Source organism: Protopterus annectens, chromosome 2.part0 (assembly GCF_019279795.1).
Source record: "Protopterus annectens isolate FY-2018-M chromosome 2.part0, PAN1.0, whole genome shotgun sequence".
Taxonomy (NCBI): Eukaryota; Metazoa; Chordata; order Ceratodontiformes; family Protopteridae; genus Protopterus; species Protopterus annectens.
Window position 1 is genome coordinate 1,125,423,282 of NC_056728.1, and position 17,951 is coordinate 1,125,441,232.

At 37.5% G+C, this 17,951-nt stretch overlaps 1 protein-coding gene across 1 annotated transcript in view; it reads left to right on the forward strand.

Moving 5' to 3' along the window:
• Positions 1–17,951, forward strand: part of LOC122793370 (microsomal triglyceride transfer protein) — a 704,416-nt gene that overhangs the window by 351,643 nt on the left and 334,822 nt on the right. Inside the window, exon 9 of the mRNA XM_044061320.1 lies at positions 9,531–9,699. Coding sequence (XP_043917255.1) covers positions 9,531–9,699 — 169 coding nt within the window. The remainder of the gene's footprint in view (positions 1–9,530; positions 9,700–17,951) is intronic.

Genomic DNA, 17,951 nt, shown 5'->3' on the forward strand with positions numbered 1-17,951 from the left:
TAGGGCATTATGGAATATTTTACAGATATCATATATGGATAGAGACCTAATACTTGTCGAAATGATGAATTTAATGTTTTAATTAGTGTGTAGCACTTTAACTCATAGGCTCCTCTGCCACTGGCTGATGATGTAGTAAGCTGATTTTAAAAATGTATGTGTTCAGAACATTCACTGTTTGTCTGATGAAGTGGCGCTATGGTGCCGTGAAAGCGCTCACTTAAATAAACTACGTCTGTTTTTATCGTACCAGAGGAATTATTTTTTGCTTTAAAGCACTGGAACATACTTTATGTGGATATATTAAGGTTTATGCTTATTGCAACGTGATTTGCTGCATACCTGTGAACTCCATTGAACGCTTCTTCATTGCTTACAGCTGTTACGCTGGGTTTGGAATCATCATTTACCCATAGCATTTTTCAGCCGTCTTTAGTGAGTATGAGGATTTGACACGAACTTGCATATTCCTCTATATTGCATTCAGAATTATATTGTCTTCGCAAAATTGGCTCCTGGGGTGTGTTTTCATATATATATATATATATATATATATATATATATATATATATATATATGCAAAGTCCTAATGCCTTAGTGCAAGGTATATTTTAGTAGACTGTATTTCTGCATTTCAGCCAGTGTTAAAGGGTACTTAATACTTATGATATCTATCAGACCTGTAGCTGGGGCCAGAAAGTGTAGCTTCTTGACACTGTTACTAACATACATGTATTGCAGTCATTTAAATCATTTAAGCAGCCATAATGTGAATTGGAGCCGTTCAAATCATTGTCATCACTCACCAGGAGAAATTAAGCGACTACACAATGACTTGCTGGCTGGGACTGATCAACACTATTGCTACAATGCTGATTGCGTCCCCTAACATCTTGTACCCCAGGCATGTGGCCCAATTGCCCCACCTCAGCTATGGCTTAGACATCTCTCATATTAAAAAAATTACCAAAATGCTATCATGTTCAAAAATGCCATGGACATCTTGTATCTTAGAAAAAACTACTTAAAACAATTCATTTAGTAAATGACATCCATTACCAAGTCTTAGAAAGTAAAGGCATTTTATGAGTGGAGAGTTTAAGATGAAAGGTCTGTTCCAACTTAGTATATTAAAAAAATGCTTAGTCAGGCTGTTAAGCGTTCTTTTTAAACTGGTAGCTAAACACTTGCAGCTGATTGACCAGTACTGAATATTACTTCCCTTTTGCAAAAGACACTTTAAAATATGTTTTTAAGATGGATAAATGGAAGATTAAATTGAATGCTAAAGTTAAACAAATGTTTTGTAACAATAAAAAGTTATCTGTCTTTCTCTTAAATGCCAAACCCTCAGGTTAAAAAAGGCTTAGGGAGAAGCTGAATCCTTATCTCAAGATTTATTCACCATGTTTAGCATTTTGAATTCAGAGATCATTCTACTGCTGAGGTTTTCTCCTTGAAGGAGCCTCACCGCAGAGACTGTTCTTGCAGGTGAAGGTGCATGCAATACGGTAGTCTGGGGGAGTGGCTGTTATTAAGTAGCCATGTAGCAATCCCTGATTTGTTTGGCTAGGGTTGCCACCTTTGGAAGAAGCAAAATCCTGACAAAATACCATTATTTGCACCACCCATTGACTGCTCAATTTAATAAGTAAATGTACATTACTTATCTTTCAAAGTTAATAATCCTGCTGGCAAGAATTTTGAAGAAACAGTAAGTAATATGCTAAATGAAAGAGATATGCAAATGTATAAACTTGAGGCGCGTGTTAAAATATATTGGTAATATGGTTTTGACAACTGGTATGTTTATTGAGGCTATTGCATCACATAAGCATCAGGTTCTAAAAATCATACTGAGGAAATTAGGGCAGGAATTAAAACTCATATTTGCAAACTATTTCCTACAATGTGTACTTTATGATTTTTCTGAAACCATGTTTTATTCATATTTACAATATTATTTATAGTGAAGGCAGTTTACCTGGAGTTCAGATTCCTTGCTTCAGTTTTATAGAAAAAAATAACATTCAGACTTTTGTGTACTTCCTCTAAAATTCATAATGAAGGAGGATTATTTTAGTCTAAACACCTGTTAATAGTCACATTTATAAAAAAAACATTCTTACAAAGTAGTTTAAATGCAAACAGAAAATGAAAGTGACACACCAAGCATTTTGGAATGTACACTTCAGAAAAATATTGGCTGTCAGAATGATTCAAAATACCTAATGTGCTCTCACCAAAACTGAATTCCTGATAGATACCGCAGTTTCTAGATTTCCTAACAGAGACCCTGATTTCCTGATTGTCAGGAAAAATTATTATTTTTTTTTTCAAATAATATAATGTTTAACAATACAATCATCAATAAACAAGTATTATAAACCTTTATATATACTATGTACAATTGACCTGTACAAACAAGGGGAAAAATTAATAAAATATATGGATTTAGTAACAAAAATTTATAATATTCAATTAATAAAGTTACACGTTAATTATTTAGGGTTCATTTTTAATGTTTCAGTAAGAGTTAACATTTTTTCCCAAGGATTGTTTGCCCATGTTTTAGGTGACATTCTCGATTCCTTCACCTTGATTTCTAATGTCGCTGTTTCTTTCATCAATCTCAAGAATTCTTCCAGAGTAGGTTCTTGTGAAGATTTCCACTTTCTAGTTATGCATTTCCTTGCCATATTCTTGATAGGTGACAACCTTATGGTTGGCTAAGTCAAATTTTACTCTAGTAGGAAAAGGCAACCATCATAAAATCACAGTGTTTATTAATTCACTCGTCTGGGAATACTTATGGTGCCGGTAAGTTAAGGAAAAATGTGGGGGTGATGGATGTGTACATGTCTGTAGGGACATGAATGAGGCTGCATGATCATTTGTGTGTGTGTGTGTGTGTGTGTGTGTGTGTGTGTGTGTGTGTGTGTGTGTGTGTGTGTGTGTCTATGTGTGTGTATGTGTGTGTCTACCAAGGCAGTCACATTGGGGCAATAGTTAGGGAATTGAGAGTCTGGATGTGTGTATGTGTTGGTTTGGGTGTGACAGTATACCTGAGTGTGGGGGGCTTAATTATTTATGAAAATATGAGTGTATGTATGTGTATGGGTGTCTGAGTTTTGTGTGTGTGTGTGTGTGTGTGTGTGTGTGTGTGTGTGTGTGTGTGTGTGTGTGTGTGTGTGTGTGTGTGTGTGTGTGTGTGTGTGCCCGTGTGTGCGCATGTGTGCGCGTGTGTGTGTGTGTGTGTGTGTATGTGTGTGTCTACCTAGGCAGTCACACCGGGGCAATAGTTAGGAAATTGAGAGTCTGGGTGTGTGTATGTGTTGGTTTGGCTGTGACAGTATATCTGAGTGTGGGGGGCTTAATTGTTTATGAAAAGATGTGTGTATGCATGTGTATGAGTGTCTGAGTTTGTGTGTGTGTGTGTGTGTGTGTGTCTACCTAGGCAGTCACACTGGGGCAATAGTTAGGGAATTGAGAATGTGTATGTGTGTATGTGTTGGTTTGGATGTGATAGTATTCTTGAGTGTGGGAGGCTTAATTATTTATGAAAAGATGTGTGTATGCGTGTGTATGGGGGTCTGGTTTGTGTATGTGTGTGTTTGTGTATGTGTGTGTGTGTGTGTGTGTGTGTGTGTGTGTGTGTGTGTGTGTGTGTGTGTGTGTGTGTATAGGGAGGTGTCTTTGCTAACATGATGCATGGGCTGCTTGGAAAACTAGTGACCCATGAATCACTAGGGCAAACATTAGCATGGTCGGGTCTGATAAAGTAGTGTTCAATTCAAAGACATTGTAAGGGGGTGGTAATGATGTCTTGTTCAGGCATACCTGTCTCTGAATCACAATTTCCTACTATTGCACTAATTGGCTAACCCTTATTCTGTAGTTATTGTGAACAGGGAGTATTTTATTGAATCCTAGCTAAAGTGTTTTTATTACTATTATAGGACTCAAATACCGGTCCTGACCTTTCAAATGGTTAGGTATTTTGAAGCATCATTCTCCCTCATACATGTATGATACACACAAACAAGTTAATAAGAATGAATGAAGCGCAACAATACATTTAATGTTTTTTTTTATGTATGATGGAATTTAGCCTAACACCAAACTCATCAGCTCCTGAACCCTATGCACGAGTTTTTGCTTTTTTTTTTTATTTCAGTCTTTTGGTACTCGGTGTTTCAAGTTCTGACATTTCAATATGTTGCCACTACTTTCTTTTAAAAATAAGCTGCATCGTGAATACATTTGTAGGTCAATAAGTGCAATAAAAGATCTCTCAGTTCCCTAGAGAAGAGGGGAATACAACTAAATTTCCTTAAACACACCACAAGTAAAACTGGAATTTCTAACAAATGTTTTAGTATGTGCATACGAAAGTGTTTAGATCCTGAATTACTGTTGTTTGAGAAATTAATGACAGACTGTCTTCAGTGAACAGGATTCAGCCCATATCAGAACAAGTCTTGTACTGTCAGTAACCAGAATTAGGAAAAGTATGACAACGGGTCAGTGGTCAGGTATTCTGCCCCATAACATGGCAGTTAGCGATTCAGTATGTAGTCTGCTGTGCAGTTGGGAGTTCACATGTTTTTCGTTATCTGTCTAAACTTTCCACATATACATACACACACACACACACACACACACACACACACACATACACACACATATATATATATATATATATATATATATATATATATATATATATATATATATATATGTATGTATGTATACACATATGTCTGCAGAGAGAGAGAAAACTTAATCAGACAAAGAGAAAGAAAGAGACAGAGAGTGTGTGTGTTCATCAGCACACTTCCTGAATTAGAATCTAAGTCAACTGTTGAATCAAGCAGGACCTTTAGGAGTCAAAAGCCCTGTTTAAAGTTCAGGAGCACATCACGCAGTAAATACCATGCTTCACCCAGACTGGAATCTAGACCCTCCAGGCCATTGTTACACTCACTTTACTACTAAGCTATTGAAGCAACTTTGTACTGGTGAAGGTATTTTGAAGCATCATTTCTATCTCATCCATGCATGATACACACAGACAGATTAATGAGACTGAATGAAGTGCAACAGCAGAATTAAATGCTTTTATGTATTTATAGTCTAAATATATGTGCCATTTAATCTTTTGTTTTTTATTTCATGTATTGTGTTGGGGAGAGACTCCCAAACTTAATTCTGAATGTGCTCCATAATGAGCCTGGAGTGTGACTGAAAAAGGGTCTGGGAACCAACCCACATACCTTCTAAAAACATAAATAGCTAAAAAGATGAATATGATTACTTAAAGTGTGCACTTTGTTTGTCTGTACAGTCTTATCTGCCCCATATATATATATATATATATATATATATATATATATATATATATATATATATATATATATATATATAAGACTCTCAGCTAGAGCGCCTTCTGCGTGGAGACATGCGTGAATGGGCGTACCTTCGTTGAAGGTTGTGAGTCAGGGCTGGCAACTCGGCATGTAAAAATCAACTGCGAATCATTAGCGGACCGGAGTTCTGCTGTGGCAACCCCTGACCGGGAAAAGCTGAAAGACACAACAACAACATATAGGTTTACTATCAAGACCTTGAAAGGCATTCCATCAAGGGGGTGGTAATGATGTCTTGTTCAGGCATACCTGTCTCTGAATCACAATTTCCTACTATTGCACTAATTGGCTAACCCTTATTCTGTAGTTATTGTGAACAGGGAGTATTTTATTGAATCCTAGCTAAAGTGTTTTTATTACTATTATAGGACTCAAATACCGGTCCTGACCTTTCAAATGGTTAGGTATTTTGAAGCATCATTCTCCCTCATACATGTATGATACACACAAACAAGTTAATAAGAATGAACGAAGCGCAACAATACATTTAATGTTTTTTTTTATGTATGATGGAATTTAGCCTAACACCAAACTCATCAGCTCCTGAACCCTATGCACGAGTTTTTGCTTTTTTTTTTTATTTCAGTCTTTTGGTACTCGGTGTTTCAAGTTCTGACATTTCAATATGGTGCCACTACTTTCTTTTAAAAATAAGCTGCATCGTGAATACATTTGTAGGTCAATAAGTGCAATAAAAGATCTCTCAGTTCTCTAGAGAAGAGGGGAATACAACTAAATTTCCTTAAACACACCACAAGTAAAACTGGGATTTCTAACAAATGTTTTAGTATGTGCATACGAAAGTGTTTAGATCCTGAATTACTGTTGTTTGAGAAATTAATGACAGACTGTCTTCAGTGAACAGGATTCAGCCCATATCAGAACAAGTCTTGTACTGTCAGTAACCAGAATTAGGAAAAGTATGACAACGGGTCAGTGGTCAGGTATTCTGCCCCATAACATGGCAGTTAGCGATTCAGTATGTAGTCTGCTGTGCAGTTGGGAGTTCACATGTTTTTCGTTATCTGTCTAAACTTTCCACATATACATACACACACACACACACACACACACACACACACACTCATACACACATACATATATATATATATATATATATATATATATATATATATATATATATATGTATGTATGTATACACATATGTCTGCAGAGAGAGAGAGAGAAAACTTAATCAGACAAAGAGAAAGAAAGAGACAGAGAGTGTGTGTGTTCATCAGCACACTTCCTGAATTAGAATCTAAGTCAACTGTTGAATCAAGCAGGACCTTTAGGAGTCAAAAGCCCTGTTTAAAGTTCAGGAGCACATCACGCAGTAAATACCATGCTTCACCCAGACTGGAATCTAGACCCTCCAGGCCATTGTTACACTCACTTTACTACTAAGCTATTGAAGCAACTTTGTACTGGTGAAGGTATTTTGAAGCATCATTTCTATCTCATCCATGCATGATACACACAGACAGATTAATGAGACTGAATGAAGTGCAACAGCAGAATTAAATGCTTTTTATGTATTTATAGTCTAAATATATGTGCCATTTAATCTTTTGTTTTTTATTTCATGTATTGTGTTGGGGAGAGACTCCCAAACTTAATTCTGAATGTACTCCATAATGAGCCTGGAGTGTGACTGAAAAAGGGTCTGGGAACCAACCCACATACCTTCTAAAAACATAAATAGCTAAAAAGATGAATATGATTACTTAAAGTGTGCACTTTGTTTGTCTGTACAGTCTTATCTGCCCCCTATATATATATATATATATATATATATATATATATATAAGACTCTCAGCTAGAGCGCCTTCTGCGTGGAGACATGCGTGAATGGGCGTACCTTCGTTGAAGGTTGTGAGTCAGGGCTGGCAACTCGGCACGTAAAAATCAACTGCGAATCATTAGCGGACCGGAGTTCTGCTGTGGCAACCCCTGACCGGGAAAAGCTGAAAGACACAACAACAACATATAGGTTTACTATTAAGACCTTGAAAGGCCTTCCATCAAGTAATGACTTTTCGAAAAATAAACTTGAAAATAAAAACATTGTATAGGCACAAAGACGAAAGCGGTAATGTCAACAAGTCCGTTTTCGACATACTCGACATTACCCAGCGTACCTTACCATACAGACATGTCCAGCTAAAGTTTTACAGGGGGGCAAGCCCCCAACACCCCCACACCCCCAGCTAATTATATATACAAACTCCGAGATCGCATTATATTGAGGAAATGGGTACATTTCTTGATCCCCACTTTGGTGAGCTCTCCATGCAGAACATTGACCTCACCACAGCAAATGCACACTAGCATTCACGGTTGTGGAGTTGATCATTTTTGGTTTGTTTTTTTGCACATTTGAAAACTGCAGTTCGAACATGTGCATCTCGATAGCCTGTACTTTGTTAAAGTGATAGTAAAGTATATATATATATATATATATATATATATATATATATATATATATATATGTGTGTGTGTGTGTGTGTGTGTGTGTGTGTGTGTGTATGTGTGCATTAAATTTACCATCACCTTTGTGGCCTGTGTTATAATTAAAATGGTCCACAATAGTCCAATTCACTTATTAATTAACAAAAATAAGGAAAAATAACCAGAATAATAACATATGGATTTTAGAATTACAGACCGTTCAGTGTGTGAGTCATTATCTTAAAGGATGCTGATCTCCAGTCACTAAGAACCACACTGATACTTATGTAATTGGGAATAATTAAATGATAGTGGTGTCTTGCAATTGGTTATCACATTTAAGACTGGTTCCTGTGCCTTATGCCAAGAAATTGTTTCTCCATGACCGTGAACTGGATTAAGTGGTTAAATGGAGAATAAATTAATGAATAAATAGGGAAAAGATTAATGAATAAATGACAGGAAACTCTTGACAGTCTAGCTTTTTTATGAAAACAATTAAACAAGGTGAGAGTGGACTGCTTCCATTTGAGCTAAACACTGTCAATAAACAAAGTATGTCAGCTAAGTACAGCTGCTTGCATGCACATTGTGTCATATGCAGTATGCCAGCAATATGAATTTAAATGATGCCTTCAGTTTGTTTCTTTCCTGGAATACAGTACTTTTTTTGGAGTTGCCCCCCCTGCTCCTTCTCTCATACAGCATGCCTGGTCCTCATGCTAAAATCAGTTAATCATACAGAGCTTACCTGCCATCTGAACATAAAGATAGATGGCCTTTCTTACACTTGGTTCCACTGTTTTTCTATCACAAGCTGGCTGGAATGACTACATAGTAAAAAGTGGGTACCTCATCTCTGTGGAGGGCATACTTCACTGACATGTGCTTTCTAGAACCATATTAAACATATTCACTATTAACCACACTAGAGCTATGTTATGTGATGATGATAGTACCTGCAGCGAGACTAATCACAAACAGCTGAGAACTTTTGATATTGTACTATTATCACCTGACTATTCCCAAGCATTGGCAACAGTTTGTTCTGTCTGGATTAGAGACAAAACTATGATAAGGAAAATGTGTTATGTAGACCATTTCCACGACATTGCCTGACTATGACTCAGATGACCCAAGACTGATTACCTGTGCTGGTGGTGGAGGAGAGAGGTAGGGGAGGGTGGAAGAGAGTGTCTGACTCAAGTTTGACCACCCTGGGGGAGGTAGATGGTCCTGTCTACTGGAACACCAGCACCTACTAGAAGGAAAATTGCATGGTATGCAGTACATGGTGCAAGGATATGCACTTGATGGCGTAAAGTAACATGCAAATGGTAGTCTTCATTGCATATAGACAGGAATATGCATACTCACAAGGGACAAGATTGCAGGCCTTTGCATCTGGGAGTTCAGACATCAGCAAGTAGGGAGGGCAATAAAGCCATGATACAATAAAAAACAACTGATGGATGCCTTTACAATGATCACAGTGAGTGTCTCTCTTTCTCCTTGGTGGAATAAATGGACTGATTGTGGAGGGCTGCAGGGATGGATAAAGAGCATCTAGGAAAAACATTTCAAAAATGCATTCTGTAACTCTGAGAGGTATTAATTGTAGTCTGTTTTTTTTTTCTTTCTCATTTACAGCCCTCAGCTCACAGATGCTGTAACTGCAGCGCAGACTCCAGCAGCTATGGAGGCCATATTGGATTACCTCAACTTTGCAAATGCAAGCGACTTTCTTCTCCAGGAAAGGTTCCTTTATGCCAGTGGCTTTGCATCCCATCCTAATGAGAAAATGTTAAGATCATTGCTTGTAAGTAGCCTGATGGATATTGTTTGTGGAATAATATTGCATACTGTGAAATTCTCATTTTGTATCACACGCATAATTTTACATAAACATCACTGTTTCTCATGTTTCTTTACGCACACACCCACACATAAACATACATATCTATATATCTATATCGATATATATATATATATATATATATATATATATATATATATATATATGTGTGTGTGTGTGTATATGTATGTATACAGACACATGTACTCACACACCTACACCAGCATATCACTGCATCTATATTTTCAAATATTCATTGAGCTTGGAAATGTATACTATACACACGTTTGTAGGACACACACATGTACACCAACAATAGTGACATTCAATATACAGATAACAAGATGAAAATTATTCTCACTCCATCATAGCTTAAAAAAAGCTTAAAAGGTTTTGGATGACTCAAACAATATATAACCGCTCACACACTGTAACTTTAGCATTTTGTAAGCTATGTGATAAATATTCCTGTTCTCTAATCTAGGTGTATCTTGTTTTAGTTTTGATGTATCATAAAGTGTTTGTGATTGGAAAAGGATACCAGTGGTGTCGCTCGACTACCTATTTAATAATTAAAAATAAATAGACATAATAGTCACCTTTCAACTCATTTCGGCTATTAAATGGTGAAAGTTCTGAGAAAGGTAAATGTTTAGAAGCAATATATGGAGGTAGTAACATCAGCTGTAAGACCCTCCTCACAACTCCAGGTTCTGGATTTCAATCTTGAGTTCCAGTCACTATCTGTGTGTCTAAATCTTTTTGGAGTTTGAAGATGTCAGGTTCCAGGGATGGTTTCTTGAACAGGTATAACCACCGACTATTTCAAAGAACCACCCCGCATTGTCCAGTGATGAAACCAAGATGCTATACTTCATTGGTCCAAGAACATCAAAGATGACCATCACCCCCCCTAGATGGATGGCAATCCAATTTACAAGTTGTTGATTGCACACTTCAGATCACAGTAGCAAACTCATCTTAATTAGGAACATAAAACACCATTTATGAGACTGAAAGGCAGGAGACTAGAACAACTGCACCACTCATGGGGTTAGATTGTGGAAAGGCAGATCTGATAGTGCCAATCTATTTAGCAAAAAATTGGGCAACAGACACACATTGTGAGTTGGCTAATGATCTCCACCATCTAGAGTTTGTGCTGCTGGTCATTTAACTGCTGAAGAGTTCTCTCTGGACAGAACAGCTGCCTTCTTTCAAGAGATAGCTGCCTGGTAGATGGCATAATGTTTGTCCATGTTATTTGTTACCCCACTGACTCACATGTCACCAATGATGCTCCAACCTGCACCCTTCTCTCCATAAAAAATTAAGACCAGGGTCAAACCAGGGCTAATGCTTCAAGTAGAGACTGGGTCAACTGGACCTGGCCCTAACAATTCCAATGCGATTGAGGGTAAAATATTATAGTCCATGACCATGTCATCTAGAGAGTCGCACTATTCTCTGAGAACTGCCAGCAGTGGTGGAAACATTTCAGTAATGATAAGACTAGAATGAATTGCCTTCAGTATCATGGGGACTATAATGTCAGATCTCCAGTCTGAAGCAAACCAGCAAGTGATCAGTTCAAGAGATTGGTTCCACCAAGAAGTCTGAGGGTGTCACATCCAAAAGGAAGATGTAGTCCAAGGCACAACCTAATTTATGGGTCACAGAGGTAATAACCTGAACATATCCAAAACCTTTCATGCAACAGGTGAATTCTTTAGCAAGAGTCACTGATTCATCATCAAGCCAGATATTAAGACACCAAGCACAACTAAATATTAATGATGAACAACTGAGTCAATGAGGAAGTCATACAACCTAGTGGATGGTATAGGAGAATAAACATACAATTTATACCTGCAACCAAAACATGTTCAAAGGAGTTGGTCTCCCTAGTGGCAACCTGTGTCATACCCAAAGCACTCAGTTTCACAGACAGAAACCCTACCTCTTTTCTTACTCCTGCTCATTCATTGTATTACTGTGACTCCAGGTGGAATGACTGTAGCCAAACGGCAGCCAAAGTTTTCATTCAGCCATGTCTCAGTAGTAAAAGCAAAAGCAATGTCTACCCAAGAGATCAGAGATAGTACCTTTCTTATTGTGAATTGACCATATATTAGTACACAGCACCTTAAAGGAACCTTAGAAAGATGGTTCTCTGATACCTGCTGATATTGGAGGAACCATGGTTGCTTAAGAAGATACAAACTTCAATCATTTACCACACAGAAGGAGCACAGTGTGCACTGGCTAAACATGAAAATGCAAAGAGTACATCTGGGAAAGCTGGCCTATGCCAAGGACTACAGTGCTTATGCAAGATGTATGTATAAACATCAGCAAAAATGGAAAATAAGCAAACATAACCGTGGTGGAACAAAAAGGTGAAATGAAAATAAAAGAGATTTATTGTCCTCGTACTTCTCAACTGTCCAGAATGTTGTGGACTGCTCAGATTTTTGCATCACACTTTTGGCCTGTTCCTTTTAAACTTTGTGGTTTTCTGGTAAACCACTGAGGATTGCAGTCACCAGATAATGACAAACATTTTAGTTTCAGACCTCATATCATCCAGAAAATACATGCTAATGCAAAACCTGTTATTCTCACAATGTTCTACATTTTTAAGGGTAATGTTTAAAATCTGTCCCTGATTTTAGCCCATTGACCCCCCCCCCATTATTTTTGCCTTTGACCAGAGATCTTGAGCAAAGCAGTTGAGAGGTATGACTGTACTGTAAGTCATCCAGAAGTGGTAACTGTTTACATAATAACAGAAAAGTATATGATTAAGATCTACAGCTAAAATTAAATAATAAATATGGGTAAAAATGAAACAAGATAAAAAATTATTAAACAAATGATATAAAAACTCAGACTGAACCAAATATAAAGCACAGTTTAATGCAGTAAATATAAAATAAATTTAATTACTATTGGCTGAATTAAAACATTATTATGTAATGAGCAAATATGAGCTGAAAAGTCCATGTGGTAAGCAAATGCTAATAAATAAATAATGAACATAACGAGTCAACTGCAAACAAATTAGATCAGTATTATGTAACAGAAAAATCAGAGCTGAAAGGTGCCTGAAGTTTGTCTATTCAGTCATTCATTAAAGGCAGACTAAGCAAGTAGTATAAGTTAGAAGACCAACATTTAATACCTCCTGAGCCCTAGCATTAGCTATGGCTGTTGTTGAAGTCAAAGGCATTGCATAAAATCAAGGCTCTTCTGTAACCGTATGAAGCAACACCAAGCAACCACATTCCAAATCTTTAATCCATCCTACAATGATCTCCAAAAGAAATCCAAAGCAGTCTAGGCCAGTTAATGACGGGCACTTAAAGTCTGGTCACTGTCACTGACAGCAAGACTTGAACTATGCACCAGTAATTCTGATAAACTGACCAGTTACAATGGACCTCAGCTCCTTTTATTGATTTCATAGGTTCATAGGATGATACTAGGTTATTGGCCTGGAGGCCCTTATAAGCCTAGCCAAGAATTTTTCCCATGTTCCCTCAAAGTCAGCACCTGTTTCCCCTGTCCAGCAGGGAGACAGGTGGGATCCCAGGGGTGTATTTTCTGTTTCCCATCCAGTCGTCCAGGTTCCTCTGAAAGAGGGCTAGAGAGGTACTCTGCTTGACATGGAGGGGGAGTCTATTCCACAGATGGTGGAGTCCTTGGGACACAAGCCTATCCCACCAACAAGTTTTATTAATGTCACAGACCAGGTTAAGGTCTTGCATGCAGGTTGCATGAGTGGAGTTTGTCTTATGGATATGCAGCAACTCCATCAGGGTTGGGTTTGAAATGGCCTTGTATGCCAGACACAGGTCACCTCTAAGCAGTCTGCATGAGACTGAGTAGAAGGACAGGGTCTTTAGCCTAGTTGTACAGGACAGGTGTTTGAGACAATGGATTTTCCTGATCAGGAACCTCTCTGGTCTCTCCAGCTGCTGCATGTGCTTGGCAAGGTTCATGCCAAAGGGGGCATTGTACTCGATAATGGGTCTGATAAGGGAGGAGTAATGGGATGTTATGACCTCCTTGTTCCTGGATGAACTACCCTTATTTATGAGGTGGGCCATGTAGAAAGCCTTCCGTACAACAGAGGCAACATGGTGGTCAAAAGTCAGGTTGCTACCAACCTGGGTGCCCAAGTCCCTCACGACTGATTGCATGCTTAGTACATTGTTATTAATGTGATAATTAGTGGGGATGACATTTTCCCCAAAGGGATCTCCTAGTCATCAAACTCTAAAAACTCCACCATCTCCACCATCCCGGTAGATATTGTCCCATGTAGTAGATGTTAAATAGCTCTGTTTAAAATGCCAGCTATTCAACTAAAGACATAGCAGAGATGCAGTATCTCATAGGAAATATGTACTCAGTGCACACAGCTAACGGGAAGTTCATTCACTTGTCTGATAATGATGACACTTTTAAAGGAAAGAGCAGGATGTGAATGAAGGATGCTACAGTGAATAAGAATATCTTATGACCAAGCACACTTGTCCTCATTGTCCTCATATCTGAGATCCCTATCTGGGGAGCAGGGCTGTATAATAGACTGTAGAGCAGGACATTTATCTGGTTGAGATATAAGTTTGTGGTTTGCTAGCAATTGTATCAAGGTTAGATAGACACTGGTCAGCTTTGAGAGGTAAGTTTTTGCATGATGATTAGCTGCAAATTTAGTGAATTTGTTGTAGCTTTGTTCCATTTTGAGTTGTAAAGTAGTTTGAAGATTGATGAGCATTGGGGCGCCATATAGGAGGGATTATAATAAGAAGGTTGTGGCTATGCGGTTTCTTAATCTGTCAGTAAGCCAGGGTTTAGCTCTATATAGTTATCCAAGTTTTTGATGAATTTTGTTTATTGCTTGGGTTATGTGATGACTGAATTTCATTTTGTCATCTATTGTGACACCTGTATTTATTGTTTAGCATGTGACACCTGCTCTACTTTGGTATTATTAGCGGAGTATACAGTGATGACTGTTTTTTTTTTTTTTTTGGACAGAGACACTACTCAAGGGTCCTTTTTAATATTTTTGTTAATGACATGTCCACCAGTATATCCTACTCAATCCTAGTACAATATGCAATGACTTTATATTCATCTGTTCTGTCCATTCACTAACTTTAATACAGCTTTCAGCAGCATTTCTCAATTTGGAAATATGGCTATTTAATCCTCCCTTTCAAAACCAAAACTAATACTATTTGGCCCAACATAATTTCTATCCAGTCCAAAAGGAAAATAGACATTGAACAACTTATACATAGCAAATACTTTGGTGAGATAATTGACCAAAAATTTAACTTTGATAAATGTTGTTGTATCTTTCGGCTTTTCCCAGTTAGGGGTCGGCACAGTGGAACTCCGGTCTGCTAATGATTGGCAGTAGATTTTTATGTACCGAGTTGCCAGCCCTGATGCACAACCTTCAACGAAGGTACGCCCATCCACGCATGTCTTCACACAGAAGACGCTTTAGCTGAGAATATCTTAAAAGCCCACAAAAAGCTGGGTATGTTATATAAATGTACGTATTACTTTACAAAAGTAGACATGCTAAATACATCTCAAACATTGCTTTTACTATCTTTATTTTATTTTTCATCTATTCTAACCTATATTCCCAACTCACATGTACAAAACTAGCAGATCTGAAGCAAATGTTCCTAACTGCAAAATATTCAGTAGTAGTTGGAGTTACATAGCTTTTTAATTTTCAGACCACCATAACATATTCTTTAAGCCAAACAAGTGCCCAACAGTATCTGGCATATATGTCCAGAACTACCTATCTGTGTGAAACCTAAGATTGCAAACTTAAAATCCTTGCAAGTTTCCAAATCCTTTCATCATTATGGAGATTCTCTATACTTTACTATATCCACATTTCTAAATTTAGAACTGTATACCTCCAAACCTCAGAAATAAAATAATCACACTTAATTCTGACAAATACTAAAAATCTGGTACTGCCTCTGTTACTAATCTTTTTCCTTTGGGGCACAAACCATTCAACCCAAGTATCTCCATAACTGCCTTCTCGTATTCGTGTTCACTAAGGCACATCCTACTTCCTCCTTTAGATCTTTTTCATTTTTTATACTGACTTATGATAGTTCTGTGTTTCTGTCTTACTCCACCTTCTACCTCACATTACTTAATATACAAATCTTCCCATTCCTTCCATATTACTTTATTTAAATATGTTTTGTGTATTCCACCAGAAACACATTTATATTTTATGTGTGCATCTTTCTTTTAGTAACGTGTTTAAATATTGGAAAAAATGCTATTTTGTAATAGATTAAATATCCCAAACATCTTTTTTGGGGGGTATAATGGGCAGGTTTTCTTCCCAGGCATCTACTGAAAATAGGATTTTGCATAGAATAACCATCCCAGTAAACAAATGGAAATAAACCAACTAACTCAATTTTGGCAAAGATATATTCACTGAAAAACTAAAATAATATAACTGGAATGTTCTTAGAACAATGCCACTAGATACTGCTGTAGAACATCTTCTTACAGAACTTAAATAATCTTGCACCAGTATGTAAGAAAAGAGTAAGGTCCAACCCCACACCATGGCTAACAAAAGAAACAACAAAAAAATAATGATAAATAGAGATAAAACCTGGAAAACTGGTATATAATAGAACTCAAAATGCCTTCCAGCAATTTAGATATCTTAGAAACCTTGCAAAACTCCAAGTCAAACAGGACAAGCAAACATACTATACCTGCCCACAAGACAAACATCAAAACAACTCAAAACATTTTTAGTCATCGCTAAACAAACTACTCTGCCCTAGCACAACCACTACTCCCTGTCCAAAAACAGACAATATGGCAGACTCTATCCTCACACAATTTAATTCCTACTTTATACAATCAATATTATCTCTCTCAGACACTAAGACATCTCCTCCCCTCTATCTAACCTTGTCCAACCAAAACTACTCAGTGCATCAGTTTTATTCCGGAACCCACCTCACTCATAATAAAGTTGTTCTTTAAACTAAAAACTAGCTCCATAGCTGTAGACCAACTACCATCAGACTACCTAAAGATGGCCGTAGAAGTCATTGCCTTCTCTGTGTCTATACTAATTAATAGGTCCATAGAAGAAAGGTACGTCCCATTACTGTGGACAAAATCGTACATCATACCACTGCTCAAAGGTGGCACATCTATAGAGTTTAATAACTACAAAGCAATAGCGATTCTCGCCCCCTCTCCAATATATTAGAGGAATGCATCCATATACAGCTGATGTAAAACCTAACTTCGAATAACCTGCTCTCAGAAACACCATGTGTCTTTAGGCCCCAGCACAGCACCATTACTGCTCTACTACATTTTACTAATATAATAAACCAACATAGAAACGATGGTCTGCTTGTCTTGTACCAGCAATTGCTCGTTTGACTCTCCTTAATAGGATTTTCATAATACTCCTTGTTATGGTTCCTTAGTTACCTGTCTGGCAGGCAACACGCTGTTAAATGGCAACAAACATACTTATCCTTTCAACCAGTTACTAAAGGTGTCCCTCAGGGCTCTATCCTGGTTCCCCTACTATTTAATATGTTTATTAATGACCTCCACACTTCCACTCACCATGCTAGCTTAGTTCAGTATGCAGATGACTCAACATTAATATGTCCGGCCTCAACAATAAATAAGCTCCAAGACATTACCCAAAAATCTTTCTTCTCTGTAGAAACCTGGCTCAAAGAATCAAATCTCCTACTCAACCCCAGGAAAACTAACTTAATGCTTTTTACCTAAAAAAGTTGCCAAAATCAAAAGCAATCTTTCACCATAAAGTCAGCAAATAATATTGTGATTGAAACTGTAACTCAGAGTAAACTTCTAGGCATTATAATAGATGACAGTCTCAAACATGACCAGCATATACTGCACACCATTAAATCTACACACCAGAAACTAGGCTTCCTTTGTAGGATCAATGGATTCCTTACATATACTGCAAGAAAAACTCTATCCACCACCTTCTTACTGCCAACATTCTTATATGCTGCTCCTATTCCAACAAACTTAAACAATACTCAAAGAAAGAAACTTGCCTCCTATTACAATAAAATAGCTAAATTTGCCACCAATCTCCCTCATAGGGCCCACCATTGTCATAGCTTAAGCAA